The sequence below is a fragment of the Narcine bancroftii genome, chromosome 8 (genome assembly GCF_036971445.1).
Source record: "Narcine bancroftii isolate sNarBan1 chromosome 8, sNarBan1.hap1, whole genome shotgun sequence".
NCBI classification, from domain to species: domain Eukaryota; kingdom Metazoa; phylum Chordata; class Chondrichthyes; order Torpediniformes; family Narcinidae; genus Narcine; species Narcine bancroftii.
This window is the reverse complement of record NC_091476.1, coordinates 97,966,630-97,991,778: the sequence shown is the minus strand read 5'-3', so window position 1 is coordinate 97,991,778 and position 25,149 is coordinate 97,966,630. Positions and strand designations below refer to the sequence as shown.

Genomic DNA, 25,149 nt, shown 5'->3' with positions numbered 1-25,149 from the left:
CAAGGCTTTTATTAGCAAAAGACCGGAGCTCTTCACAGGTGGCCGACCAGTCCGGAATGATCCGACCTGGCTAGGGACACAACCCTTTAAGGCCCAAACAATAGGTGTGGCTTAGCTCTCAGCCAATCGCTGTAAGCACAGTCTAGATACAGTAACTATATACACTATGTACATTGGTGATAGATCTGTACTATCACACAAGTTTACAGCAGATGTCTTCTCACTGGCTCTACACAAAGCCCTGGAACACCTGAGCAGCAAAGATGCATACATCAGGATGCACTTTATCGACTACAGTTTGACATTTAACACCTTCATCCCCTCAAAACTGATCATCAAACTCCAAGACCCGGGAGTTAACACCCCACTGCGTAATTGGATCATGGATTTCCTCACCTCCACACCACAATCAGTGAAGATTGGTGAGAACAGCTCCTCCACCATCTCCATCAGTACCTGAGCACCTCAGGGCTTTGTTCTTAGCCCACTGCTCTGTACTCACTTTACACCTACTCTGCGTGGCTCGGTACATCTACAAATTTGCCGATCACACCACGGTAGTGAGTTGTATAAAGGAAGGGAATGAGTTAGCATACAGGAGGGAGATTGAAAACTTGACTGAAAAATGCACCAACAACAACATTGCATTCAATGTCACCAAAACTAAGGAGCTGATTGTTAACTTCAGGAAAGGAAAGCCAAAAGTATAAAATCCAGTGATCATTGGGGGATCAGAGGGGGACAGGGTGAGCCCATTTAGGTTCTTGGGAGTCACTATCTCAGAAGATTTTTACTGGACCCAACACACCAATGGCATCATGAAGAAAGCACATCAGCGCCTTTACTTCCTCAGGAGTTTGTGGAGGTTTGGTACGACACCAAAAACCCTGGCAAATTTCTACAGATATGTGGTGGAAAGTGTGCTGACCGCCTGCATCAAGGACAGGTACGGGAACATCAATACCCCTGAGCATAAAGCCCCCCCAAAAGGTAGTGGACACAACCCTGAACATTAAAGGCAAAATCCTCCCTACTTTTGAGTATATCCACAGGAAACACTGCTGTCAGAGGACAACAGCAATCATCAAAGACCTACACCACCCAACACACGCTCTGTTCTTGTTGGCGCCATCGGGAAAGAGGTATAGGTGCCACAAGACTCGCAACACCAGGTTCAGGAACAGCTGCTCCCCCTCCTCCATCATACTCCTCAACAACAAACTCAATCAAAGACTCAATTAAGGACTCTTACTTCTGCACTTTATTGATTTTCTTTTGTTCTCTCTGTATTGCACATTTTCTTTACATTCGTTATGTGTTTACAGTTCTTTTATTTGTTTACATGTTCATGCTGTGAACAGTTTATTTTCTGCACTACCAATGAGAAGTAATTCTGCCATGCCCACGGGAAAAAGGAATCTCAGGGTTGTATGTGATGTCATGTATTTACACTGACATACATGAAATCTGAATAGGGCAGAATATTTTAATTATTCCATCAATGACAATCTCGACTTTAGTCACCTGAATTTTGAAAGCACTTCTGCTAGACTTATTTCTCTCTACTTTTTTGAGATATTTCATAAGATCCACTTTTGTCCAACATCTGCCTCAATGTGCCATGGTGCTAAATTTAAATGGAGGTAACTTGTGCTATTTTAGATGCTTAACCCTACATGATGCACATGAAGGTAATTCCATCATAATGAGAGATTCAAAGTATTACGGGGATTCTCAAAAAGCTAATTTATGTTGAAACAGTTTTATAAACAATGTTGAAAAACTTCAAATATGGGGACTTCTAAAACAAAATCAAATTGCAATTAATAAATCAAATGACATTGTGTCAAAATTTAAGACCACATACTTCCTGTTCAACTCACTGATCGATTGCAATGTTCTTTGTAAACTCTATTTTGAATTCCCCTCAATATCTTCAAAACCAAAGTCAACCCATAAACGTTTGCAATTTGAATGAATTAATACTAGTTTGTTTAACCTCTTTGCATAAGTTTAACCTAGGAGTCCGCTGCCATTCTGTTAAATTTTCATGTCATTTTCTCCAAGGATGTAGTTTGCATATTATTGGTCATGAGCAATAAATGTTGTTTTAAGATTACTAAGGGTATTTACAGAAATGGCAAAAAAGGTTTAGTACAATTTCTCTAACAATTTCTTTTCATTCTTGCCACATGATAGTATTAACTAGCTATATATAGTCAAGCTTGCTTTATCATAATAGCATAGTGGAAGGTAACTTTAGCAATTTTTATAAACAATGTCCTTTGTGTGTAAAGTGGGACTTCTCAATTTACATGAAAATCTGTGGGCACGGAGGTCCAGCCTCAGAATTTAAAGACTGCATTTCTGACACCTCCTCAGAAATTTCATTATTTCAATAACAAGAAAAAAGACCATAAGGCCAAGAGGAAAAGGAGCAGAAATAGGCTATTCAGCCCATTGAGTCTGCTCTGACATTTAACCATGAGCTGATCCATTTTCCCACTTAGACCTTGCCTTTTTCACATAACATTTGATCCCCTGGCTAAACAAGAATCGATCAATCTCATTATGGGGGAAACATATTAATACAAATTAATACGCAGAGTTCATGCTTGTAAGTGGTAAATATGGAGCATTTTGATTAAAGATCATTAAGATCTCCTGACAGTATATAAAAGTGCTGGAGAAACTCAGCAGGTCAAACAACATCCATAGGAAGGAACAGGCCGATGACATTTCAGGACTTGAACCCTTCATCAAGAGTTTCAAAAAATCAAACAGACACCTGAGTAAAAATGTCACAAGGGTTAGCACAAGCTAACAGAAAAGAGGTTATAGGTAGGTACAGGTGGAATGGTAGATCTATGAAACCTGTTCCTTCAGTTAAGAGGCAGCATGCCTTGGAATGATGCAGGCAAGAATTTACAGTTTGAAAGAATTTCAATGATAATTTGTTCATAATACAGTTCAGATGAATATTTTTTAATGTTTTCTTCATGACATGTCTCTATGTTTCTTTTGATCTTTACAAAAAGTTTTATTTTGCAGTTATTCTCTTGAATAGTTTGGCTCATTAAGATGGCATGGTATTTAACTGAATCTACTGCAAAGCTCTCAAATCAAATTTTCCTCTTTACTGAGCTAATGGATCTAAATAAATATGGCTTTACCAAGTCATAATTCAATTGAAATAGAGGGTAAAAGCTGTCTGGGACTATTTCTAATTATTTTCCAAGAATAGATCCTGGTTGGATTCACACAATAAATCGTGGAGAGAAGTAACTGACTTTTATCTGCGAAAGTTGTCATGCTCAAACAATTTGTAAACATTTACATTCCACATTTCTACAAAAATCATCCACTGTCCAAAAGGGTCTTTATTTATGTCAAGGTTTTGAAAGAGGAGGGATGGACTGACTCTTGGCAATCCACCAGAAACTTTTATTTATTGACATGGTGGATTTATTCAATTCAACATTGACAAGTGGGAAATTATTCATATCTTCATAATTATTGGCTGCAATTGCTACGATTATAAATTGACCATTTGCATTAGTTAACAATTTGAAAAATCATGGCTGTGCATTCGTATATTGATCTTGTTTTCAAACAGTGCACAGGATGGGTACCTTTCATATATTCAATCCTATTTGTCAGCTCTTGTAAAGGACTAACAAGAACTAATTGAAAGAGATCTTTGCAAAGATTAGGAAAAGTGGTATCCTCATTGTTACACAGTTAAAAAGTCTTAATTATTATTGTTAGATTAGTTTTAAACCATTTTTTTAAATCACAAAAGGATTTCTTACACATTACTGATCAAGGCTAGGGAGCCACATTCATATACAGAGAGGCACGTATATTTTTTTAGGAATGAAAAAAATTCACTGAACCTAATTTATTTAAAAATAGCATGTAATGGATTTCTCTAATCACAAATTTAACACCAGTTTTCTAATTTTCACATTTGCAAGTTTGGTGAAATTTTAATGATGTTTATTTGTAGACAAAATAAAATTGATTAAAATTTAAAGTTGACGGTTTGATAATTGATCGATGATGCTCTCCAAATTATTTTTAGCAGTCATTAAAGCCTCTGCTCAAGGTGCATCCCATTGTGTTCCACACACAATGCTCTCACTTACAAGAGCTGCAGTTAACCACATTGGTAAAAAGAACTGTGTCTGCAAACCATGGCAGGCATTAGACATGCAAGAACAAAGCATGTTTCCAATCTTTGCAAAGTTCTTTTTTTATTTTCTATAGGTTCTTGTTACAGTTCAATAGAAATGAGCACAAATCTGATTGAATACATGAAGGCTGCTTTTCTACTGTGCACATTTTATTTCCATTGTTCCTTGACAAGAACAAGCTTGCATGTAGAGCACAAGAGCTTCAAATACTGCTCGATTGTACATTTACTCTTTGAATGCGATACGATGGAAGAAATTTTGTATCAGAGGTTCCAATGACATGTACAGCACAAGCAATAAAACGTTGAATGTTAAACCAGATATTCTATGGTCCTCTAACTTAAAATAAATAATTGATTTCTCAAACAGAGGTTTGGCAATGAAAATGGATCAAAATCAGGGCAGCGCAGTTTGTATAGCAGTTAGCTCAATACTATTAAAGTGCCAGCAACACCAGCTCGAATCTGGAACCGTCTGTAAGGAATTTGTATGATTTCCTTGCGACTTGTGTAGGTTTTCGCCAGATGCTCTGGCTTCCTTCAACCCTTCAAAAACTAAATATTTTGAGTGTCACTGGCTTGTGGGCTGGAAGGGGCTGTTAAAGTTCTGTAACACTAAACTAAACCAATATGCTCTATGTTGAAGATAATTATATGATCACACTGTACATTGAAAACCACATAATTTATCACCTTGTTATTGATTCAGTGGTAAAGGTTAACACCTACGACCAATGATTTATTTTAAGTTTTACCTTTCCATTGCCTCTTGCAGATCAAGCAAAAACATATTATTACCGCGATGATGACAGCAATTGAGGGGACCAGAGCATAAAGAAAATAATAATCTGTGAAAGAGACAATAAATAATGAAATCAAAATTTAAAATATCAAAATATTTCCTTAATGAAATATTTGGAGATAATTCTGAGGATTTTTTTTTAATTTTTAAAATCACTTTATTTTATTTGACAGCAGAGTTGGTATTTCCTTCAATTCCAAAGGATACACACAGGTGTTACTAAGTAAAATAGCAGAACTCTATAGACTTCCTTCACCCTGCAATCTCTGTGTAACAGCAAAACACTTGACATTTATGGCACCAAATGATCTTTACTATATGTGCATTTTAATGTATAAACAAATACGGTAATCCTTCAACCACTGAAACCAAGAAATAAGATGCTAAACTAATTAATTTCTGCTCTCATTGCCTTAGAGTAACAATCCCCAAATAAATATTGCAATCTACATACATGCAAAATTACATTTATATTTACCTGCCTGTTTTATTTTTATGGAAATACTTATGTTTCCCCAGCCATGGGTGTTGTTAGCCATGCACCAATAGGTTCCTTCATCTTCAGACTGGAATTGTATCCATACTTTTGAACTGTTTGATCCAACTTCAGTTGAAATCATTACATTATGATCCTCATGGGCTTTTATCCAATTCATTGTGGGGGTTGGGTTACTCTTCACACAACATGCAAGTTCAAGGAACGAATTTGCAGCAACAGCGATGTTGCCAACATTGATAGGATGATAATTATCTCTGGTATTCAACCTATACATTAAGAAAGGGTCTCGTGGTCCATCTAACAATAAAAATATTGAAAATTAAAGCAATTTTAGATAATTAACAGAGAAGCAAATTACAATCATATTATGCACTTCTCAGTAGTAAGTATTCCCAAGGGACCTCAGAGTTATAGGTCAGGTTAATAATGAAGCAAAATTTGAAAGAACAGGGTTTGTAGCTAAGGTCTGGTCAAGAAATTTATTACAAATAAATTTGTAACTATGAGGAAAAAAGATCAAAAGTGCAATGGGAGAAATATTTGAACATGCAAATTCAAGAGGAAATGTGGTCAAAACTGTGTCAAGAAAGTGTTAGGAATACAGTTAATGCCAGATACCAAATGGTCCAATTTAATTTTCTCCATCAATTATATTATACTCCACAAAAATTAAATGGACTTAATTCTAATTTTCCAATAAGTGTTTTCGATGTACAAAAGAAATAGGGATTTTTTTTAAACGTGATATGGTCCTGTAAAAAAGTGGAAAGGTTTTGGAACAATTTGAGTGTTTTACTAGGACAAATTATGAAGATAAAGATAAAATATTTTTACTTGGGAATGAAAGGGATGCAAAGTTGAAATTGGATAAATGTCAAGAGAAATGTTTAAGTATAAGTGATAGCAAATGCAAAGAAATACGTGGAAATCTGAAAATGTAGTATCATTAAGTAGATGGCATAGTGAAATGTAAAATTGTATCCCTTTAGAAAAAATAATATCGACTAAAGAATTGAGTTTAAAATTTTTATAATATTTGGAAACCATATATTGATTTTATGAATAAATTTCCATCCACCTCTTCCACCTTACCCTCCCCTCTCAATTAGAGACTATAATAATAATCATTAAAAATGCAAATGCTAACAATATGTAGCAATAGATGCTCTTTCTTTTACCTTCTTTATTTTCTTTCTTTTGGAATGGAGGGGGGTTGGGGAGAAAAATTTAAAAGTCCTTTTTATTGTATCATTGTGTATGATTAAATAATTAATGTTATTTAATTAATTTTTTTGTATTGATACAATGATAAATAAAATTTTCAAAATATACATTTTCGAGAGTAGCTTTGAATAAATTAACTTGGAAATATGAGTTAGGGGGACTACGTTTACCACATTTTCAAAATTATTATGAAGCAGCCCAACTTAAATTTATTAGTTCATTGATGGATTTGGTACGGCCTCCTAGTTGGGCTAAAATTGAGATGGCAAGTATTTCTGAATTTGAAATACATCAATTTTTGTTTAAATGGAATATAAATTTGTTACAACAATATAATGTGCCTATACTAAAACATTTAATGAAGTTATGGATAAAGAAAAATAAAATGACAGGCTCTAGGGGTAAATTATTGGCTTTGACTCCGTTGTATAATAATCAACTTATTTATTTTTCAATACATAATCAAAGTTTATTGCATTGGAGATTTAAAGGTGTGAAAAATTTGGGAGATTGTTTAAAAGAGGGTAAGTTTTTATATTTTAATCAGATGAGGGAAGGTTTTGGTATTGATAAGAACTCTTTATTTCTTTATTATCAAATTTGATCTTTGGTAAAATATATGTTTGGTAGAGATATGATTTTACCTAAAATGACTAAATTTGAGACTATTCTTATGAAGGTACCAGAGAAGGGTTATATTTCATCTATGTATCAAATATTACAGGATGGTATGGATAAAAAAGGTTGGGATAGATCTAAAATTAAATGGGAAGTGGATATTGGTTTTATTTTTACTGAAGATGATTGGTTAGATATCTGTTATGATAGTGTAACTAGATTGATAAATGCACATTTTGCAATGATTAATTACAATTTTTTTACATCAATTATATTTGACACCTGAAAAAATTTTAAAAATATGGTTTTCATGAATCAGATTTGTGTTTTAGATGTGGTGATACGGTTGGAACTTTTTTTCATGCTGTTTGGTCACGTATACAATCTTTTTGGAAGAAAATTCAATCGTTTTTAGAATACCTGTATAAGATTAAAATAGTTTTAGATCCAACAGTATTTTTATTGGGTAGTTTGCAACCTTTGAAAGGTTTGGGGTTAGATAAGTTCCAGCTTGCTTTTGTATATTTAGCTTTAACTGTAGCGAAAAAATGTATTGCTAGTATATGGAAAGATACAAATATGATTGATATTAATAGATGGCATAATGAGATGAAATATTGTTTAATAATGGAAAAATTACGTATGTTTCACGTGATAATTATAATTTTTTATTAATAAGTGGCTGTTATACTCGGAATATTTACATTTCAATTTATATTGATTAGATTTTAATATGTATATTTCACTTTTTCTTTAATATTCTTTCTTTTTTCTTTTTTATGGCTCTCCATAGGAGAGTTGGCTGAAGGGGGGGGTTCCTTTTCTTTTTTATCTATATATAAAAAAAACGTTCATGTTTATGTTTAATTGCTGCATATGTCATATATTATTTCTTTTTTGAACGAATAAATAAAATTTAAAAAAAAAGGACTGAGTAGCAAAAAGAGAGAGGGAGAGAGATGGGGACAGAGAGAAGAGAGGAGTCAGAGAGGGAATGAGAGAGAAAGATGTGCAAAGAGAAATGGGGAGAGAGATTAAGAGATGGGAGAGAGAGAGAGATTAGATGAGACCATGAGAAGTATAAAATAGAAAAAATGTAATGAAACTGATTGAATTGGTCCATGATTAACGATAGCAGACACATTAAGTTCAGTTACAGTGGCATAGAAAGTGATACACATCTCACTCAGAACCAAGAATAATGTGAACACAATAAAAGTATACAGATTAGCACTACAAAGTATGATATCACAATAAAAATCAAACATTATACCTACACATAATGTTTAGATTGATCATTGTCACAGCTGGTTGTGTGAAAGAGGCATGATTAATCTGACAACTGCAAACAGCCCCATGGTCGTGCATTGTGGGGACAATCTCCAGCTGACTAGTTGCGACAGGTGTACGATCACTGCATGTTTTCAAGGTTGCCGTAGTGACATTTGAAAAGTTGTTTGTTTCTGGGCATGACCATATAAAGGTTATATTCTTGGCATACAATCCCTTGCTTGAACAAGTTAGGATGGATTTACGATCGGCAATCAAAGCACCACCCAGAATAGAAATTTCAGGAGGATCTGAAGGGAGGATAAAGCAACATTTATTAAACTATAAGGACTACATATCTTACTCCATCAATATGCTTCACTGATATCATGTATTTTTATGTTAGGGACTAGAGTTATTAGAATAAATTAACTTTGCTCTACTTTCATACAGAATATATTAATACAGGGACACGATCCTTTATCCGGAACCCTTGGGAGACAGTGTGTTCCGAATTTCGGATTTTTCTGGATTTCGGAAAGCCCACCCGAATTGTGCTGCAGTATCCACCCCCACCCACTTCCAGTCGCCCGGCCCGCCTCCCCCAACACCTGGTCCCTTGGCTGACTCCCCCAAACGCTGGTCCCTCGTCTGCCTCCCCAAAGCTGGTCCCTCAGCCGCCTCCCTAGACCACCGGTCCCTTGGCCGCCCAGACTTCTCCCCTGACCGCAGTCCTTCGGCTGCCCGGACGTCTCCCTGACTGCCGGTCCCTAAGCCACCCGGCAGTCTCCCCCAACCGTGGTCCCTCGGCCGCCCAGCAGTCTCCCTTTCCCCCAACCACTGGTCCCCATTTGCCGGAATTTGGAGCTTTCCGGATTTTCGATGTCCGGGTAAAGGATCGTGTACCTGTATAATGAATAAGATTCATATCAATTATTAAGGTACTCTATCCTTTAATTTAGGAGCATGAAGGAACAAAAAATATGCTGTTGAATTATACTATCACTCCAAGTTTCCTCTTCTTTTGGATTATATAGTGGAATATCATGAAGAATGTAGGATCAGGCACATCCAATGTGGTCTGCATTTACTGCAGGAAAATCTCAATGCAAGTCAACTCAGTGAAAAAAATAATGCAGCCAAAATCATTCTAAATCTTAATGCAATCATATAATTCCATTGGAACATGAATGAGGTCAACAAAAAAGAGAAAAATGCTGAGTGCTTGAGTGAAGTGTACAGTGGGGGTCAAAGAGGCAAAGCGCACACCCACCCCCCCCACTATTTGGATAACTTTTGAAAATGTACACACAAAATTACCAGCTTCAAGCCATTAAAAACTAGTAATTAAAAAAAATAACAATTTATCTTAACAGTAAGCACAGTATATCAGACAGACACTACCATCTGTACACAGACTCCAAGCCCATTCCATATAACCAGGCAGTACCTGCTTGACTTATGCTCATACCTGACTGTCCGGTTCTCCTGACCCCAAGCAGTACTTGCCCATAACTAGCACCCAGCATGCCAAGCAGTGCCCTTTGCCCAACTTGCATCCAATTCCCAAGTAGTTACTAACTACCCTGCACCCAATGCCCAGGCACCACCTCTGCCCAATCTGTCCTCAATCACCAGGCAGCAACCCTGCCCAATATGTAACCATTTCTTTGCACTAATGTTCATCGATTACTCTGAGTTTTCATTCAGCTAGCCTTAAAAGCAACTAGTCTTTTCCAATTGTTTCTTCACACGGAGTTTTGAGATATGAATAAAACACAAGGGAGCAAACGGCATGTCATTGCAACAGGTCAGAAACACTTTGCAACTTGGGGGTGGGGTGCTTGGGGATGCATTCCCGCTGCTCTACTTTTGGAAACGTGGCAGCCAAAGTCGGCAGAGCCACATCCTGTCACTGCACGGAATGAGCAGAGGGAGTTAGAGCAGGCCTGGAGGGCACTGATAAAATGCAGAGATGGATTTTAAAACCAAATAGGATGTCCCCACTGTGCATGCTGACCAAAATTGAACTTTAAGTTTACTTCCCAGATTTAATGTCAGATTTCTGATTTGAGATTTATTGTCAGAGTACATAATATCACATACAACCCTGAGATTCTTTTTTCTGCAGGCCAGGCAAAATTGCCTCTTTTTGGATGTGCAAAAAAAATGTGCACAGTTTATAAGAATTTTTTTTAAACTGTAAATAAAAGAATAAAGAACTGTAAACAGATAACAAATGTAAACAAACTGAGAGAATAAAGAAAATCAATAAAGTGCACGTCCTTATATGAGTCCCTAATTGAGTTTGTCATTGAGGTGTCTGAGAGAGGAGGGATAGCAGCTGTACCTGAGGCTGGTTGTGTGAGACTTGTGGCAGCTGTACCTTTTTCATTATGGCAGCAGCAAGAACAGAGTGTGTGTTGGGTGGTATGGATCAGTGATGATTGCTGCCACTCTCTGATGGCAGCGTTCCCTGATGATGTTCTCAAAATTTGGGAGGGTTTTGGCTGTGATATCCTGGGTTGTGTCCACTACCTTTGGAGGGATTTACACTCAGGGGTATTGGTGTCCACATACCAGACCGGTCAGCACATTTTCCACCACACATCTGTAGATATTTGCCAGGGATTCTGGTGTCATACCAAACCTGAGGAAGTAGAGGCACTGACATGCTTTTTTCATGATGGGAGGAAAGAACCTCAAAGATAGTAACTCCAAGGAACTTAAATTTGCTCACCCTCTCCACCTCGGAACCCCCAATTATGACTGGATTGAATACCTTTGGCTTTCCCTTCCAGTGGTTAACCATCAGCTCCTTAGTTTTGGTGACATTGAGTGGAAGATTGTTGTTGGTGCACCATTCAGTCAAGTTTTCAATCTCCCTCCTTTATGCTGACTCATTCCCTTCCTTTATACAAATCACTACCTGTTGGCAAATTTGTAGATGGTATTATTGCTTAACCGAGCCACACAATCATAGGTGTAAAGTGAGTAGAGCTGGGGGATAAGAATGTAGTCCTGTGGTGCTCCGGTATTGATGGGGATTGTGGAGATGTTCTTACCAATCCTCACTAATTGTGTGGAAATCCATGGTCCAATTACACAATGGGGCATTGAATCCCAGGTCTTGGAGTTTACTGATCAGTTTAGAGGGGAATAATGGCGTTAAATGCTGAAATATAGTCAATGCAGAGCATCTTGATAAATGCATCTTTACTCTCCAAATGTTCCAGGGGTTTGAGTAGAGCCAATGAGATGGCACCCACCGTAGACCTGTTGCTACGACAGGTGAATGGGAACGTAGCCATGTCACCGCTTCGACAGGAACTGTTATGCTTCACATGAGCCTTTCAAAACACTTCATTGCATTTGATGTAAGTGCTACTACCCAATAGTCTTAAGGCAGGTTACTGGTATGATTGACACCTGTTTGAAACAGGTTGATATCATGGCCTTCTGGAGTGAGATGTTGAATATATCTGTGAATACATTGGTAAGTTGATCAGCACAGATTTTTAATACTCAGCCAGGTACTCCATCCTGGCTACAAACAAGCCCATCTAAAGCCTCATGCCAACTATTTCCAGCCCTTACAATATTTCTTTGCCTTGTCCCTAATGCTATCACATACTCTCTCTCTCTCTCTCTCTCTCTCTCTCTCTCTCTCTCTCTCTCTCTCTCTCTATTGTTATGATCAGAATTGTCTGCTATGACACAATATAATAATATATAATTCATTAGAATTGATTGGAAACTATGACTAACTACATAAGTTGACCGTATAAGGCACTTAACTATTACAGGTGCAATCAACTGCAGCTAATATATCTGCACTAAGTTATGTGGCTCTATGGTTTCTCAGAGATGGGCGATTTTGTTTCCTGTCCACCTTTTGTGAAACCTGTGGGTTCTGCTTCAATGACCCCAATAATATGCATATGCACAGTCATTTCCAAAACCTTGAGCAAAAGGCAGGGCTACATTCTGCCATTGGTTTGCATTCATTTATATTGGTGCAACTATAACTTTCCAATAAAAATCCTAGATCATCGAAGCCTTCCCTCTGCAATCCTGCTCTTCATGTTCTGACAAATTTTGATTTTTTCATGACCTCACTGGAAATTCAGCCATTTACAGATCTTTTCTATTTATTTATTTATCTATCTCTTTCTTTATTTATTTATTTAGACATACTGCATAGAAAGAGGCCCTTTCAGCCCACGAGCTGTACCCCGAATATATTTCAAACAGTGGAAAAAATCCATGCAGACATGGGAATTTTTGCTACTCACAGACAGCGTGGGATTCGAATCCAGATCCTGATCACCGGCACTGTAACAGCGTTGGGCTAACTGCTTTGCTAACCGTATTTTCATTAATATGTTACAGTACCATTTAGTATTCTTAGATAATTGCTTGGCAAATTGCATTTTGGCATTGCTAACTATTGCAATTCATGGAAGACGAAAGCATTGGTTGGATATTTCATCACCCAGTCTTACATAGAATAAATCAACATAACAAAGATAAGGTATTTATGTTCTTTCCCATTGGCCTTCAGGACAAGAATTGAACTTACTTAAAACTCTACCCACCTTGGAGAGCAAATTGTGCCCCACAGTTCAGATAGACAGAGTTGGCATTGGAAGCTCCATTGTGCACTTGTAGGCCAACTGGCTAGGGGAGGGTTCGGCCTTCGGAGTCGGGCATCAGGAGTTTGGTATGTACCTGTAGGCTGACTGCCAAGGGGAAGTTTGGAGTCGGCGTCAGGAGCTCTGGTGTGCACCTGTAGGCCGACTACTGAGGGGTGGATTCAGTCTTTGGAGTTGGGTGTCAGGAGCTCAGGTCAGGTTTCTAGCTGGTTTCTAATAGCAGAATAGCTGGTTTCTAATAGATTCAATATTCATAGATGAGAAATAAAAATATGTAAATTCTTAAGAGAAATCAACTGAACAATTACTCCAAGCTATTTTTTGTCATTATGTTAATTATTTTGTTTATCATAGTTGTCAGTTTCATAAAACATGAGAACTTCAAAAGGCAGACTAACAAAAAAAGCATTCTTGAATTTACGTGTGTAAAGCCACGCTGAAATTATATAATTTTGCTCAGGGTTCTCTTTCAATGTATTGTAACTTCTCACAGTTGTTCTTAAAGAAGCATGTAATCAACTTTATTATTGCTATAGTTGATGTTGTCTCACTATGGTGCAATTCCTTTTAAAAAAAGGAATAGCATTAAATTTGTAAAAATAGCTACAGGAAAATCAGAACAAACTTGATGAGGCCATTTTCATACTGCATCATTCTTGTGTAAAAAAAAATGGACACTGGAAGGTATATAGACTTTAAGGTGTGTGAAGTAAAAGATTTTGAATGTTGTGTTTCTCGTGGTGGAGGTATGCAATGTACCGAGTGCCCTTTAGGTCAAAATGATTTGTAAATATTTTCTTTTGTATTTGAGAAGGATAATCAAAGATTGATGTATTACTTATTCTTCCAACTTAAAGTAAATTTAGTAGTTTCAGTGTCTCTGAAGGGACACTTTTTTGATTCTCTTTCTCTTATTATTAGGGGTGCCGGGCAATACTAAAAATGACTCTTTGCCTTAAGGAAGCAAATGGAAATTTCATGTATGTTACATTTTTTTGTATTATTACATGACAATAAAAGGAATCTTGGGTTTGATCTAAGCTTGGCTGTAATGTTGATGGAAAATGTTAAGTTAAAGATCATGTTCATGGATTGTTGGATGCGAAAATTAGAGAGAATTATGGAGCAGCTGCCTTATTGACAAATGTCTTCTTGACATTTACAAGAATGAACTTGCGTTGAGTTTTTAATTTATTTTTATTATTTTACAACCTGGTAGCAGCCAATTCCAGCGATTGAAAATTGAAATCTGTGCCACTCAATGAGCCAACAAACCTGTATATTTTAGAGCAGTGGTTTTCAAACTGCCCCCCTAAACTCACATTCCACCTTAGCAATCCCTATGCCATCGGTGCTCTGTGATTAGTAAGGGAAGGAAAGGTGGTTGGTGAGTGGGAAGTGAAGGTTGAGAATCACTGCTCTGGACCCAATTGTTACTGAAATATTTTGCTTGAGAAAAATTGTCTCTGGCCCATTTCCTTTGGAGTTATGAAACCATGCACATAACAAGTCAATTAGGTACGATTAAAACAGTAGTTTTCAAGCCTTTTTCTTTCCACCTATATACCACGTTAAGCAATCCCTTACTAATCACAGAGCACCTATGGCATAGAGATTGCTTAACATGGTGTTACAAACACAACTGCAGTGATAAAAATTAAACCAAGTGGTGTTATAATTAAAATAATATTTCTAATTATTAATCAGCAATTATATGACACCTACTCTAATTTAACTAACTTATCTAAACTTAACCAAATTTATATACAATTATCTAATTTATACTCCAACTATGCGTGAATATAATGGTGTATGTAGAATACACAAGCCACTACAGCTCAAGGCTCAATTCTCCAAAGTTCAAAGTTCAGTTTCAGAAATTCAGTGATGACACTGAATTGAAATTGAAGTGACCCGTAGGCTTTAGATGAATGTGATTCACAGGCCTTGGATGGGTCAGAGATGCAGTATTTAAGATGGGTCAGACATACAGGCTTTACGATGAAGTTTTCAGTGTCTGAAGTGGGTGACAGAGACTGTGGGTGACAGAATGTTAATTACTCATGAAATTCTTATTGAGGGGCTTCAGAGAAATGTCCTTTTTAGACAAATACCTCCTTCTGCAATTACAACCCTTTTCGTGGGTCAGTCAGAGTGGTCTCTCATCACTCTACATAATTAATGTTACATAATTAACAAGTACAACATAATTTTTTTCTAATTTCTTTACATTTTGCACTGTCTTTTGTCTTTTAAACTGTGTTTTCTTAATGCAGATGTATTAGTTAGGCATTGTAAGAGTGAGTCTCACTCAACTGGAAAATCTGCCATCCCTGTAGGTACTGGATACCAAACTTTGGCTTGGCTTCGCGGACGAAGATTTATGGAGGGGTAATGTCCACGTCAGCTGCAGGCTCGTTTGTGGCTGACAAGTCCGATGCGGGACAGGCAGACACGGTTGCAAGGGAAAATTGGTTGGTTGGGATATCAGGAATGTTATTGTAATTTGTTAATTGTGTGGATTGATGTTGATTAATTGTTCATATCAAAACATTAACTTTCCTCCCAGATCCTGATTGACCTAGTGTACATTTTTAATGTTAATTATTTATTTCTATTTCTTTGAATTATTTACTAATGGAAATGGAACAACTATCAACTATAATGAAAGTCACCAAATTGAGAGGAGAGGTATAGCCAATGAAATTCTTTCAGAGAGTTATGCTTGAACTGTTGTTTTGTTGAGCATGTTGTTGGTATCTTCATCAGCTGTCTGACTTTTGGGTTTTATGGAGAGGGGAAGGGAGGGAGGTTATTTTCTTAAGGTTGTTATGGTGTTAATTTTGTTATTAGTGTTAATTTTTAGCAGCAAGTCTAATACCTGTGTTGATCAAATTGCAGTTTTAATTTTAAAAATTATGGATAATTCTATTAATTTACTTATTTGGAACATAAAAGGCTTGAACCATATGGTTAAAAGGAAGTAAGTGTTTTCATATATTAATCAACTTAAGACACAATTATATTTTTTTACAAGCAACACACAATCACAATTGCAATAATCCTCATGACAAGGTGGGGGGTAGCATCTTCATTTCAGGTTAAAGCCAGAGGGGTGTCGATTCTTATTCATTAAAATATTCCTTTTGTCCATCATAGTGTTTTATCTGACACAAGTGGTTGCTATGTTATTGTTTCAGGGAAATTATATAATAAAATAGAGGGTTTTGCTGATGTTTATAATGTGGGATTCTTGAATATTTTTTTTCTCTAACAGATTTGAGTTTATACTCCCTGCACAGGATTTTAATTTTTTGTTAGATCCTGCTTAAGATTTTTCATCTCCTAACCCTGTTACAATGAATAAATCTGCCTCATTAATTCTTTCTTTCTTATGAGGTTATGGTATCTCTGCTGTTTGGCATCTTCTTCATCCAAGAACTTTTCAATAGTTCATCACACTTTCTTGAATTGACTATTTTCTTATTGATAATCAATTGATCCACTGTCTCGTTTTTGTAATTATCATTGTCATATCAGATCATGCCCCTGCGGTATAATCCTGGACCCTTCATGGCCTCCCTCAAATTAAAGAGTAATTGACATTTTATTTTAACTTTACTATCAGATATTGACTTTGTGAAATTCATGGAACAGCAAATCATTTTTTTTCTTTAATACAAATACTTCTCTAATGCATATGATTCGGACGTATCCTAGTCTTGAAGGATATTGTTCAAACTCTGTCCTTAATCCTTAATTTAAATCTAGAGCCAAATCCTTTGCTTGCTCTTTTCAGCACAACTGGAGAGGATGAGGTTCTTTTAACTTTAATCAAATGTCTAGTTCTGTCTTTTGCCCCTCTTTTAGCCAGCTGTGCGATATTGTTTAGATTCAAGGATGCTGCCCCACCTATCCATGCTCAGTGGTTAAGGGACGTCGTCCTGTTTAAATCTGGAAAAGGTTCATTCATCAATTAATAACAAATATAAGGTTTCAAATGTTGTGGGAACCACTCTTGAATGTTTTTTTTTCCACAACCTTTAGACGTAACAGAAATCCTAAACTTTAGTACTTTGTTATTAAATTCCAGGAATGAATTACATTTTTTTTCCTTCTCGCGCCATGCAATGATATAAGGGAATGGGGGTTTAGAGACCCGATTAGCCATGTTAAAATTATTAGATGTGTCTATGTTCTATATATTTGGATGCGCTTTATATGACTTTATATTTGCTGAGCTATGTAACTTACTATTTTTATTGTTTATTCCATAAATGTACTATAGATATATATATATATATATATAGATATACATACACATACATAAAAACCAATAAAAATAAAAGATAAAGAACTATAAACGTCATCAAATTGAGAGGAGAGGTATAACCAATGAAATTCTTTCAAAGAGTTATGCTTGAACTATTGTAAAACCAACTAAAACTTTGGCATGATCACAAAACATAGTAAAATAGAAATAATTTCAGGGACAGTTTTCCTACTTGATTCATGATCCTCAATGAATCAAATAATCCCAAACGATGTCTGGCAAAAATTGCTCAGATCATGAGTACAGACATACCTCTTATTATTCAAACATTATTTACTCATTTTGCATGATTTCTAGTTAGTTTTGCTGGCTATTTAATGTTAACTTTATTCAATAATCATGTCAGGCAGAAACTAGATCAGCAGTTTAGCAAATACTTTACCATAAATCTGCATTTGTGTTCCTTGACCTTTCACATGTACTGGTGGGTAATCAGATGGTATTTTCACTTCACAGGTGTAGTTATAATCGGAGTGACCAAATGAAACAGATTCAACCTTCAGTGATTCTGTACAGAGTTTGAAACCATCTGGAAGGACATCAGGAATGCATGATAAGCGACTTGAATTCTGAGAAGCATAAGTCCCTGAGTCTCTTATTTGCCAGGAAATGTGTACCCAGGGATCCAAACTTCCGTTATAAGAAAATGAACAGTTTAACTTGACGGACTCCCCTCTCCGGACACTGACAAGTCGTGGCTGGTTCATGTCTTTGATCCTCAGAAATCCTGATGGAGGGAGAGAAAAAAAAATCATTTTCAGTCTGGGTACAGTTAATAGTTTAATTTACTCTTTTTAAACACTGCTGAACAAATTTAAAAAAGCTGCTCCAATGATTTTCATATTTCAAAGAAACCTCAAAATATTTGTCTTTTTCAAGTGTAATTTTAAACTATGGTCTGGTTGGAGACTTGATATTCTGTTTTAAATGTTAATCTGCACAGACTGTCACAGAAAAATTAGAATGATACTATAATAATTTTTGTATTCTGCTTCAGGTTCCATGAAGTTCTCAGCTTACTTCCAATGTTGAAGGAATCAAAGGGTTGCAGGGATTTGCAGTCGATTAATTCACAAAAATGAGGTTGAGGGGTGACCTGAGAGAGGAGCATCAAATGATGAGATGCATTTGATCGCGAGGATGGCCAAAGGCTTTATCCCAGGGCTGTGTTTTACAGTCTAAAACCTTTTTTCAATCCACAAAGATTCACGACTTCCCCTTAAGGAAGTTTACTGGGCTTTTGTCCGGACGTTTTAATCAGACTCACCCCCTGACTAATTGCAATTAAAAGTCGGAATTCTCCCCCCCCCCCAAATATTCTCCCCCCCCCCCCCCCCCCCAGCTCTTGGTCGGTGCACAACTGACCTTGGATTCCTGTGTGTAGCAGGGACAGCAGCAGGAGTCGCATCTTTGCCCTGCTTGCTGGCCGTCGCCGGTCCCTGGACCCGTCCTCGGTCGGTGGCCGCCAGCGGCGGAGACAATTGGAAACGTTCACTGATTCACGGTCCACCCGGCAGAAAGCAGCAAAGTTCTGTTCTGAACGGAGGAAGTTGCGTCCGGGCTGAAGGAGGTTTTCACTAAACCCCCACCCCTTCCCAACTCCCGGTGACTATTTCTGCCTCCTTCGACCAGAGTTTGAGCCTCTGTGCGGATCAGAAGGAATCCGACACAGATAGCAGCCAACAACAAAACAATGGTGCTCCACCGAATACGCCGGCGGGATTCTCCCAGGGACGTGGATTCCTCTTGCCTCTTTTTCTTTGCGACAATCGAAATACTTTCATAAAAGTTCCTCTCCTTTCCTGCAATCGCTCCGCTTTCCCCCTTCCCTTGCTCAAGGTCTCCCGAGTTGTCAAGTTACAGTGTTGGGGCCAGCTTTGCCTGAGGCTCTGTCTGCGGACTGGACTGCTGTGACTTGGTGCACCCACCACTCTGGTGTGGTCGCACTGTCATCGGGGTGGGGGGCACTGGGGGCATTCCTCAAAACGTGCATTGGCTGCACTAGGAATTGCAATCCCTCTCTCGTGCAGGTACTGCTGTCCTTCTGCGCTCATGAATGCAGCACCCCTGTCTGTGTGTATGTAGTTCGGGTACCCAAATATGCTGAAGATGGGTTGGAGGCACTTGAGAACAGTGGCTACTGATACATCAGAACATGGGATTGCGAAGGGGAAACAATATTCATCTATTACGTTCAGGAAATAGGCATTTCTATTATTGGATGGGAGCGATCCTTTAAAATCGAGGCTGGGGCACTCAAAAGGTTTGGTAGCTTTGATCAGGGTAGCTTTGTCTGGCTGGTAAAATTGTGGTTTGTATTTCGCACAGCTCTTGTTCACTAACCTCACGTCCTCTACCGAAAATGGGAGGACTGGGGTTTTAATAAAGTGAAACAGTCCAGCTCATAGTGCAAGCTCTGCAACTGGGACGTGTGGTTAAAGATGGCCTCTGGACAGCGCGTCCGGGGGCTCCCGGGGCGGTATAGAATGTCGTCGTTAAATGTAGACAATTCTATCTGCCAGTGCAGGGTTTTGTCGTTCTTCAATTCTCCCCCTGTTGTGGTTATCGAACATTAGTTGGCCCCTTGGTCCGTGACGAGGGTGAAGTGTTTGCATGCCAGAAAATGTCGCCAGTGCCTTACGGCTTCCACAATGGCTAGGGCCTCCTTCTCTACTGCTGAGTGTCTTACCTCTGACCCCTGTAGGGTTCGCAAGGAAAAGGCCACCGGTCGTCCATCTTGGTTCAGGGGGGCTGCCAGAGCCACATCGATGCATTTGTTTCTACTTGAAACAGGATCGATTCATCTATGGACCACATGGTAGCTTTAGCGATATGGTCCCTAATGTCCCTGAATGCTCTGGTGGCTGCTGGGCATAGTGGGAAAACTGAGGCTTTTATAAGTGGGCCGTCCCTGTCGGTGTAGTTGGGGATCCATTGGGCATAGTAAGCGAACAGTCCCAAACACCTTTTTTGTGCTTTCAGCGTGTGTGGCACTGGGAGGTCTAGGAGAGGGCGCATATGGGCTGGGTCTGGGCTGATTTCCACGTTCTGCACTATGTAGACCAGGATTGGCAACTTCCTGGCGCTAAAGACGCATTTATCCCTGTTGTATGTTAGGTTCCTTTCCTCGGCTGCCTGGAAGAAGCGTTTTAAATTCGTGTCATGATCCTCCTGAATGTGGCCACAGATTGTCACGTTGTCGAAGTAGGGGAACACCGTTTTCAGTTGGAGCTCATCTACTATTCAGTCCATTTCTCTCTGAAACAGGGACACTCCACTGGTAACACGGAAGGGGAGTCACATAAATTGATGCAGCCTGCCATCTGCCTCAAATGCCGTGTAAATGCGATCGCTGTTTCTAATGGGCGGTTGGTGGTATGCTGCCTGCAGGTCTATGGTGGAGAACACCTTATACTGCGCAATGTTGTTGACCATGTCTGCTATGCATGACAGGGGGTAGGCATCTAGTCGTGTAAATTTGTTGATTGTCTGGCTGTAATCCACTACCATGCGCAGTTTTTCTCCTGACTTGACTACAACCACCTGGGCTCTACAGGGGCTGGTGCTCTGCTCTATGATGTTCTCCTGTAGTAGCATGCGGACCTCTGTCCTAATGAAGACTGCACCTCCTGCTCTTTGTGGCTATTGGTGTGCATTCTGGGGTCAGGTGTGTGAACAGTGGAAGGGGTTCTATGTTCAGGACAGACAGGCTGCAGTGTTGTTTCTTCGTAAGGCGTAGTGGGGGGTGAGGCCCGTTGTGCACTATTGTAATGTTTTCTAACTGACACTGAAAATCTAACCCCAATAGTACCAGGGCACAGATGTGAGGGAGTACTCGTAATTTGTACCCTTTGTATTTTGTGCCCTGGATTTCTAGAGTAATCCTGCAAAACTGTTTTACCTCAGCCGCAAGGGTGCTGGCTGCTAACAGGATCCAGTGCTCACTCGGGCGTGTGGGGAGGGCAAGGCAGTTGACTAACCCCTGGTCAATGAAACTTTCAGTGCTTCCACTATCTATTAAGCAATTTACCCTCACATCATTAATTTTGTTGCACACAGTGGCATCAGATAAATTGTGTGGACTCGCCTGATTCATGCATAGGGAAGCAAGTCTGGCATGTCCTTCGTGTCCTTCCATCCGATAGTACTCAGCATCATATTCATCTCCTGAAGACTACTCTGCTCTGTAGCATTTGTCCAAGATGGCTGGTTGCACATGGCATTCTTCTTCTTCTGTTTCTGTGGAGAAAGAAGAGCTTTCCTGCCTCTCATTGGCATGAGAATGGATTTTGGCTGTGGCCTTGGGGCTTCTGCAGACTTTTGCATTATGCCCACGTTTTCCACAGTTGGAACAGGCATTTTCTCTGGCAGGGCAGAGGGCTCTGGGGTGCTTTCTTTGTCCACAGAAAAAGCACTTGGGACCCTCAAGGTGCTGCTGCTGCTGTGAATTCCTGTGAGGCAGCATACTTTTCCTGGGGCTAGAGAGTCCAGCAGTGTGACGTTTGTCCCAGCCCCAGGGTCCTGTGAGTACTCCTCCAATTCTTTCCTGGTGTTTTCTAAAGCTTCTGCGATAGTCTCTGCCTCATCTAGCCCCACCATTCCTTTCTCCAGCAATCGATATCTCGTCTCAGTGGACCGTATGCCCGCAACAATTCTGTTGTAATAAAGTCCTCCGCATACTCCTGAGCTGATACTGCTTTAAAGTTGCAGCCTCTCGCCAGGTCTTTCAGAGAGAGTATAAAGTCTCTGGTCACTTGTTGTGACCTGGTCATGAGTCTGTACTGGGAGTGGAGTTCATTATGCCCCTTACTGTAATGCCTCTGTAAAATGCTCATTGCCTCTTGGTAGGACCTGACATCCTGTATAAGGGAGTAAGGGTGGTCTCCCAGCTGCGCTAACAGCAGCATTAATAACTCTTTATCCGATGCCTCAGCACCCTCCACGTAATTCAGAAAGCATCTCCGCCAGAGGCTGAAGTGCGTGCCGGCTCCAGGATTTCTGAAGTCAAGCTCCAGCCTGCCTGGTCGCAGTGCATGGCTAAGTTGCAGTCTCTGATCCCTTAGGTAACGTGGGGGCACCCTGGGGGTTGTTCCCGGTCTCCATGTGGTCTCTGGATCTAGGTGTAGCAAGGGCGGACCCTGGGATACTGGGAGATGCTGGTAAAGCCTCTGTGGGGCTTGTGTCTGCTGGAGGAGTAACCTGGGAGCATGGGGCTGTTGGCTGGGTCTCTGGCATTGGGACATTTGCAGTGGCTTAGGCAGAACACAGTGGTAGCATTGGTACTGGGGAAACTACTGCTGGGGGAGTGACGGTAGCGACGTCTGCTTTCCTTGACTTGGAGTGGTCAGGAATTCTGCACATACGTGGTGATCGGGAGGACGACTTGTGGAGATCTTTCCACCCGCGCTTGTAGTGGCCCCTTTCTGATCAGACCGAGGTTTAGGGTTGGCAGCACCTGTTTTGGTGAGCCCATGGGCAGGCAGGGCTCTTGGCCATTTCTTACCTGCCCTATCGTACTTCTGTGGTCTTCCCCACATTTCACCACGATTCTAGTACAGCGGTCCCTTGCTGTCTCTGACCTCCGATGCATGTGCGTGCTGATTGTCTCCGGATTTCATTCCTCAGGAAGAGTCTCCAGGTGGTCAGGAATGTGCATTGGAGCAGAAGCAGCTTCTATCCTAGTAGCTATCATATTAATTTATTAAATTTTACTGACAATAACCACACCAGCAGTGCAAGTATAAGGCAGCTTTAATAAACTAATATGCACACTAAGATATCTTGTTTCTCTGTAAGATGAACCTAGAAGGCTAGACTTTAGCTCTGGACTGCTTTATATACAAGGTCACCGGGATGAACCTTGGTGACCTAGTGGTGTAATTACATATCACCACAATTATATCCAAGGAATAAATGGAAGAAACACAGTAATCCTTATACAGCTATGTAATGGAGGATTTAGACCAGCTTATGCAACAAGGGATGCAATTGCATCAGAAGACATAATCTAAATTCCACCATGGGGCTCAGGGATGCAGTTGAATAGAAAGACATAATCTAATTTCCACCATGAGGCCCAGAGATCCAGTGTCTCTGACTGTCAGGAGACCTTGAAGATAATTAAATCATTTATTCAAAGAGATAAGCTATGAGTAAACAATTTTTGGGTAATATAAGCCATGGTCCCACTGCTGAAGTTTGAGACTCTCTAAGAGGTGGCAACATCTCTCAGCAAGAAGAACTTCTAGACTCCAACCAACATCCCGGTCGGGAGAGGTGGAGAAGTTGCTACCGGCGCCCAGACAACCTACTGCAAGTGTGCAATCATTGCCTCGCTTCGGCAGTTGGGACCAGTCCAGGCGTTGATAAGTATAATTGGGAAGGGTTTGCATATTGTAGAGTGAATTCAGCTTTAGCTTTAGTAATAAAGCCTTGTATAAACTGAACTGCTCTCGGTGTGTGTGTCTATTTTCTTTCGGTAGCTCAAACACTGTGACCAATCTAAAACGATCAAAATGAGAGGAATAAGTTTACCCAAGACAATTGGCATTGCGAACAGGATTGGTCTCAAGATGCTTCATTGAAAGAAAGAGGTGAGCCCTGAGCAGTTCTTGATTCCGGGATGGACTTCCAAAGATGATGGGTTTGGCATGTTGGCCAATACTCTGTCTTTGTTGGGACCACCCATTAGTTGGGATGAGAGGTTAGATCCATCAAGTGCACCTCGGGTTGCCAATCTCCTTCGAGAAAGTCAATTTCCTGTTAAGAAGGGGACACTGATGGATGGTTTTTGGCTGCTGGCCACAGCCTTGCACCACATCGTTCAGCGTGAAGCAGAATCTGTACAGCAAGAAGTAGAATCCCAGCACAAGAGAGAGCAACTAGAGGAGGAGATAGAAGCCATGCGACAACACTGTTCCATGATGAGCGAGATTGTTTGCACCAGTGAGGACCGAGCCAAAGAATGGGCGGATAAGCATGTCCAAATGATTTGCCATAATTTTAAACTCTGGCAGCAGCTCTGTGCAGATAAGGAAAAGCAAGGGGTAGAACCCGATCCACATCGTATTCGTGCCATGATAAGGAATGGCGACGATCCTGATGTAATTGATGATTGGGACGAGAATATCTGGAATGATGACAATGGTAATAATGCAGATACTCCTCAGCATGTGCCTAACATACTACCCTCTCCACCCACTGTTCATACCCGCCCTATAAGGCAGCAGATTTTCCAAACAGACAGAGAGGGAGAGGGGCGGAATGTAACTGATGAGATTGAAGAGGTAGATGATCCCCTGATCTCACTAGAGGACCCAGGAGAAGGTACCCAAACCCTTGCTTATGCTCAATGGTCCACCCCCTCTATGGGATGGCCTAGGCCTCGTCCCGTCCACTGGGCAAAGGACCCTGTGGGCCAAAGTGGGAGCAGAGGTCAAGAGCAGTCAATGATGTGTGACTTCTCTATAAAAGAGCTGGCTGCCATTGGAGATCGATTTAGGCAAAAGGCAGGAGAAACTCTTGCGGCTTGGCTCCTGCATGTTTGGGAGCAAA

The 25,149-nt window shown here is 39.7% G+C and overlaps 1 protein-coding gene across 2 annotated transcripts in view; it reads right to left on the bottom strand.

Moving 5' to 3' along the window:
* Window positions 1–19,547, bottom strand: part of LOC138741053 (sialic acid-binding Ig-like lectin 13) — a 59,070-nt gene extending 39,523 nt beyond the window's left edge. For both annotated transcript variants that reach the window (XR_011343300.1, XM_069894532.1), the window contains exons 1-5: window positions 18,961–19,547; window positions 17,978–18,322; window positions 8,616–8,918; window positions 5,476–5,793; window positions 4,951–5,043 (exon numbers count right to left, since the gene is read on the bottom strand). Coding sequence is in view for 1 of the 2 variants with exons in the window: in XM_069894532.1 (XP_069750633.1) it covers window positions 4,951–5,043; window positions 5,476–5,793; window positions 8,616–8,918; window positions 17,978–18,322; window positions 18,961–19,003 (1,102 nt within the window). In the remaining variant the exon portion in view is untranslated. The remainder of the gene's footprint in view (window positions 1–4,950; window positions 5,044–5,475; window positions 5,794–8,615; window positions 8,919–17,977; window positions 18,323–18,960) is intronic.
* Between the last annotated feature and the right edge of the window lie 5,602 nt (window positions 19,548–25,149).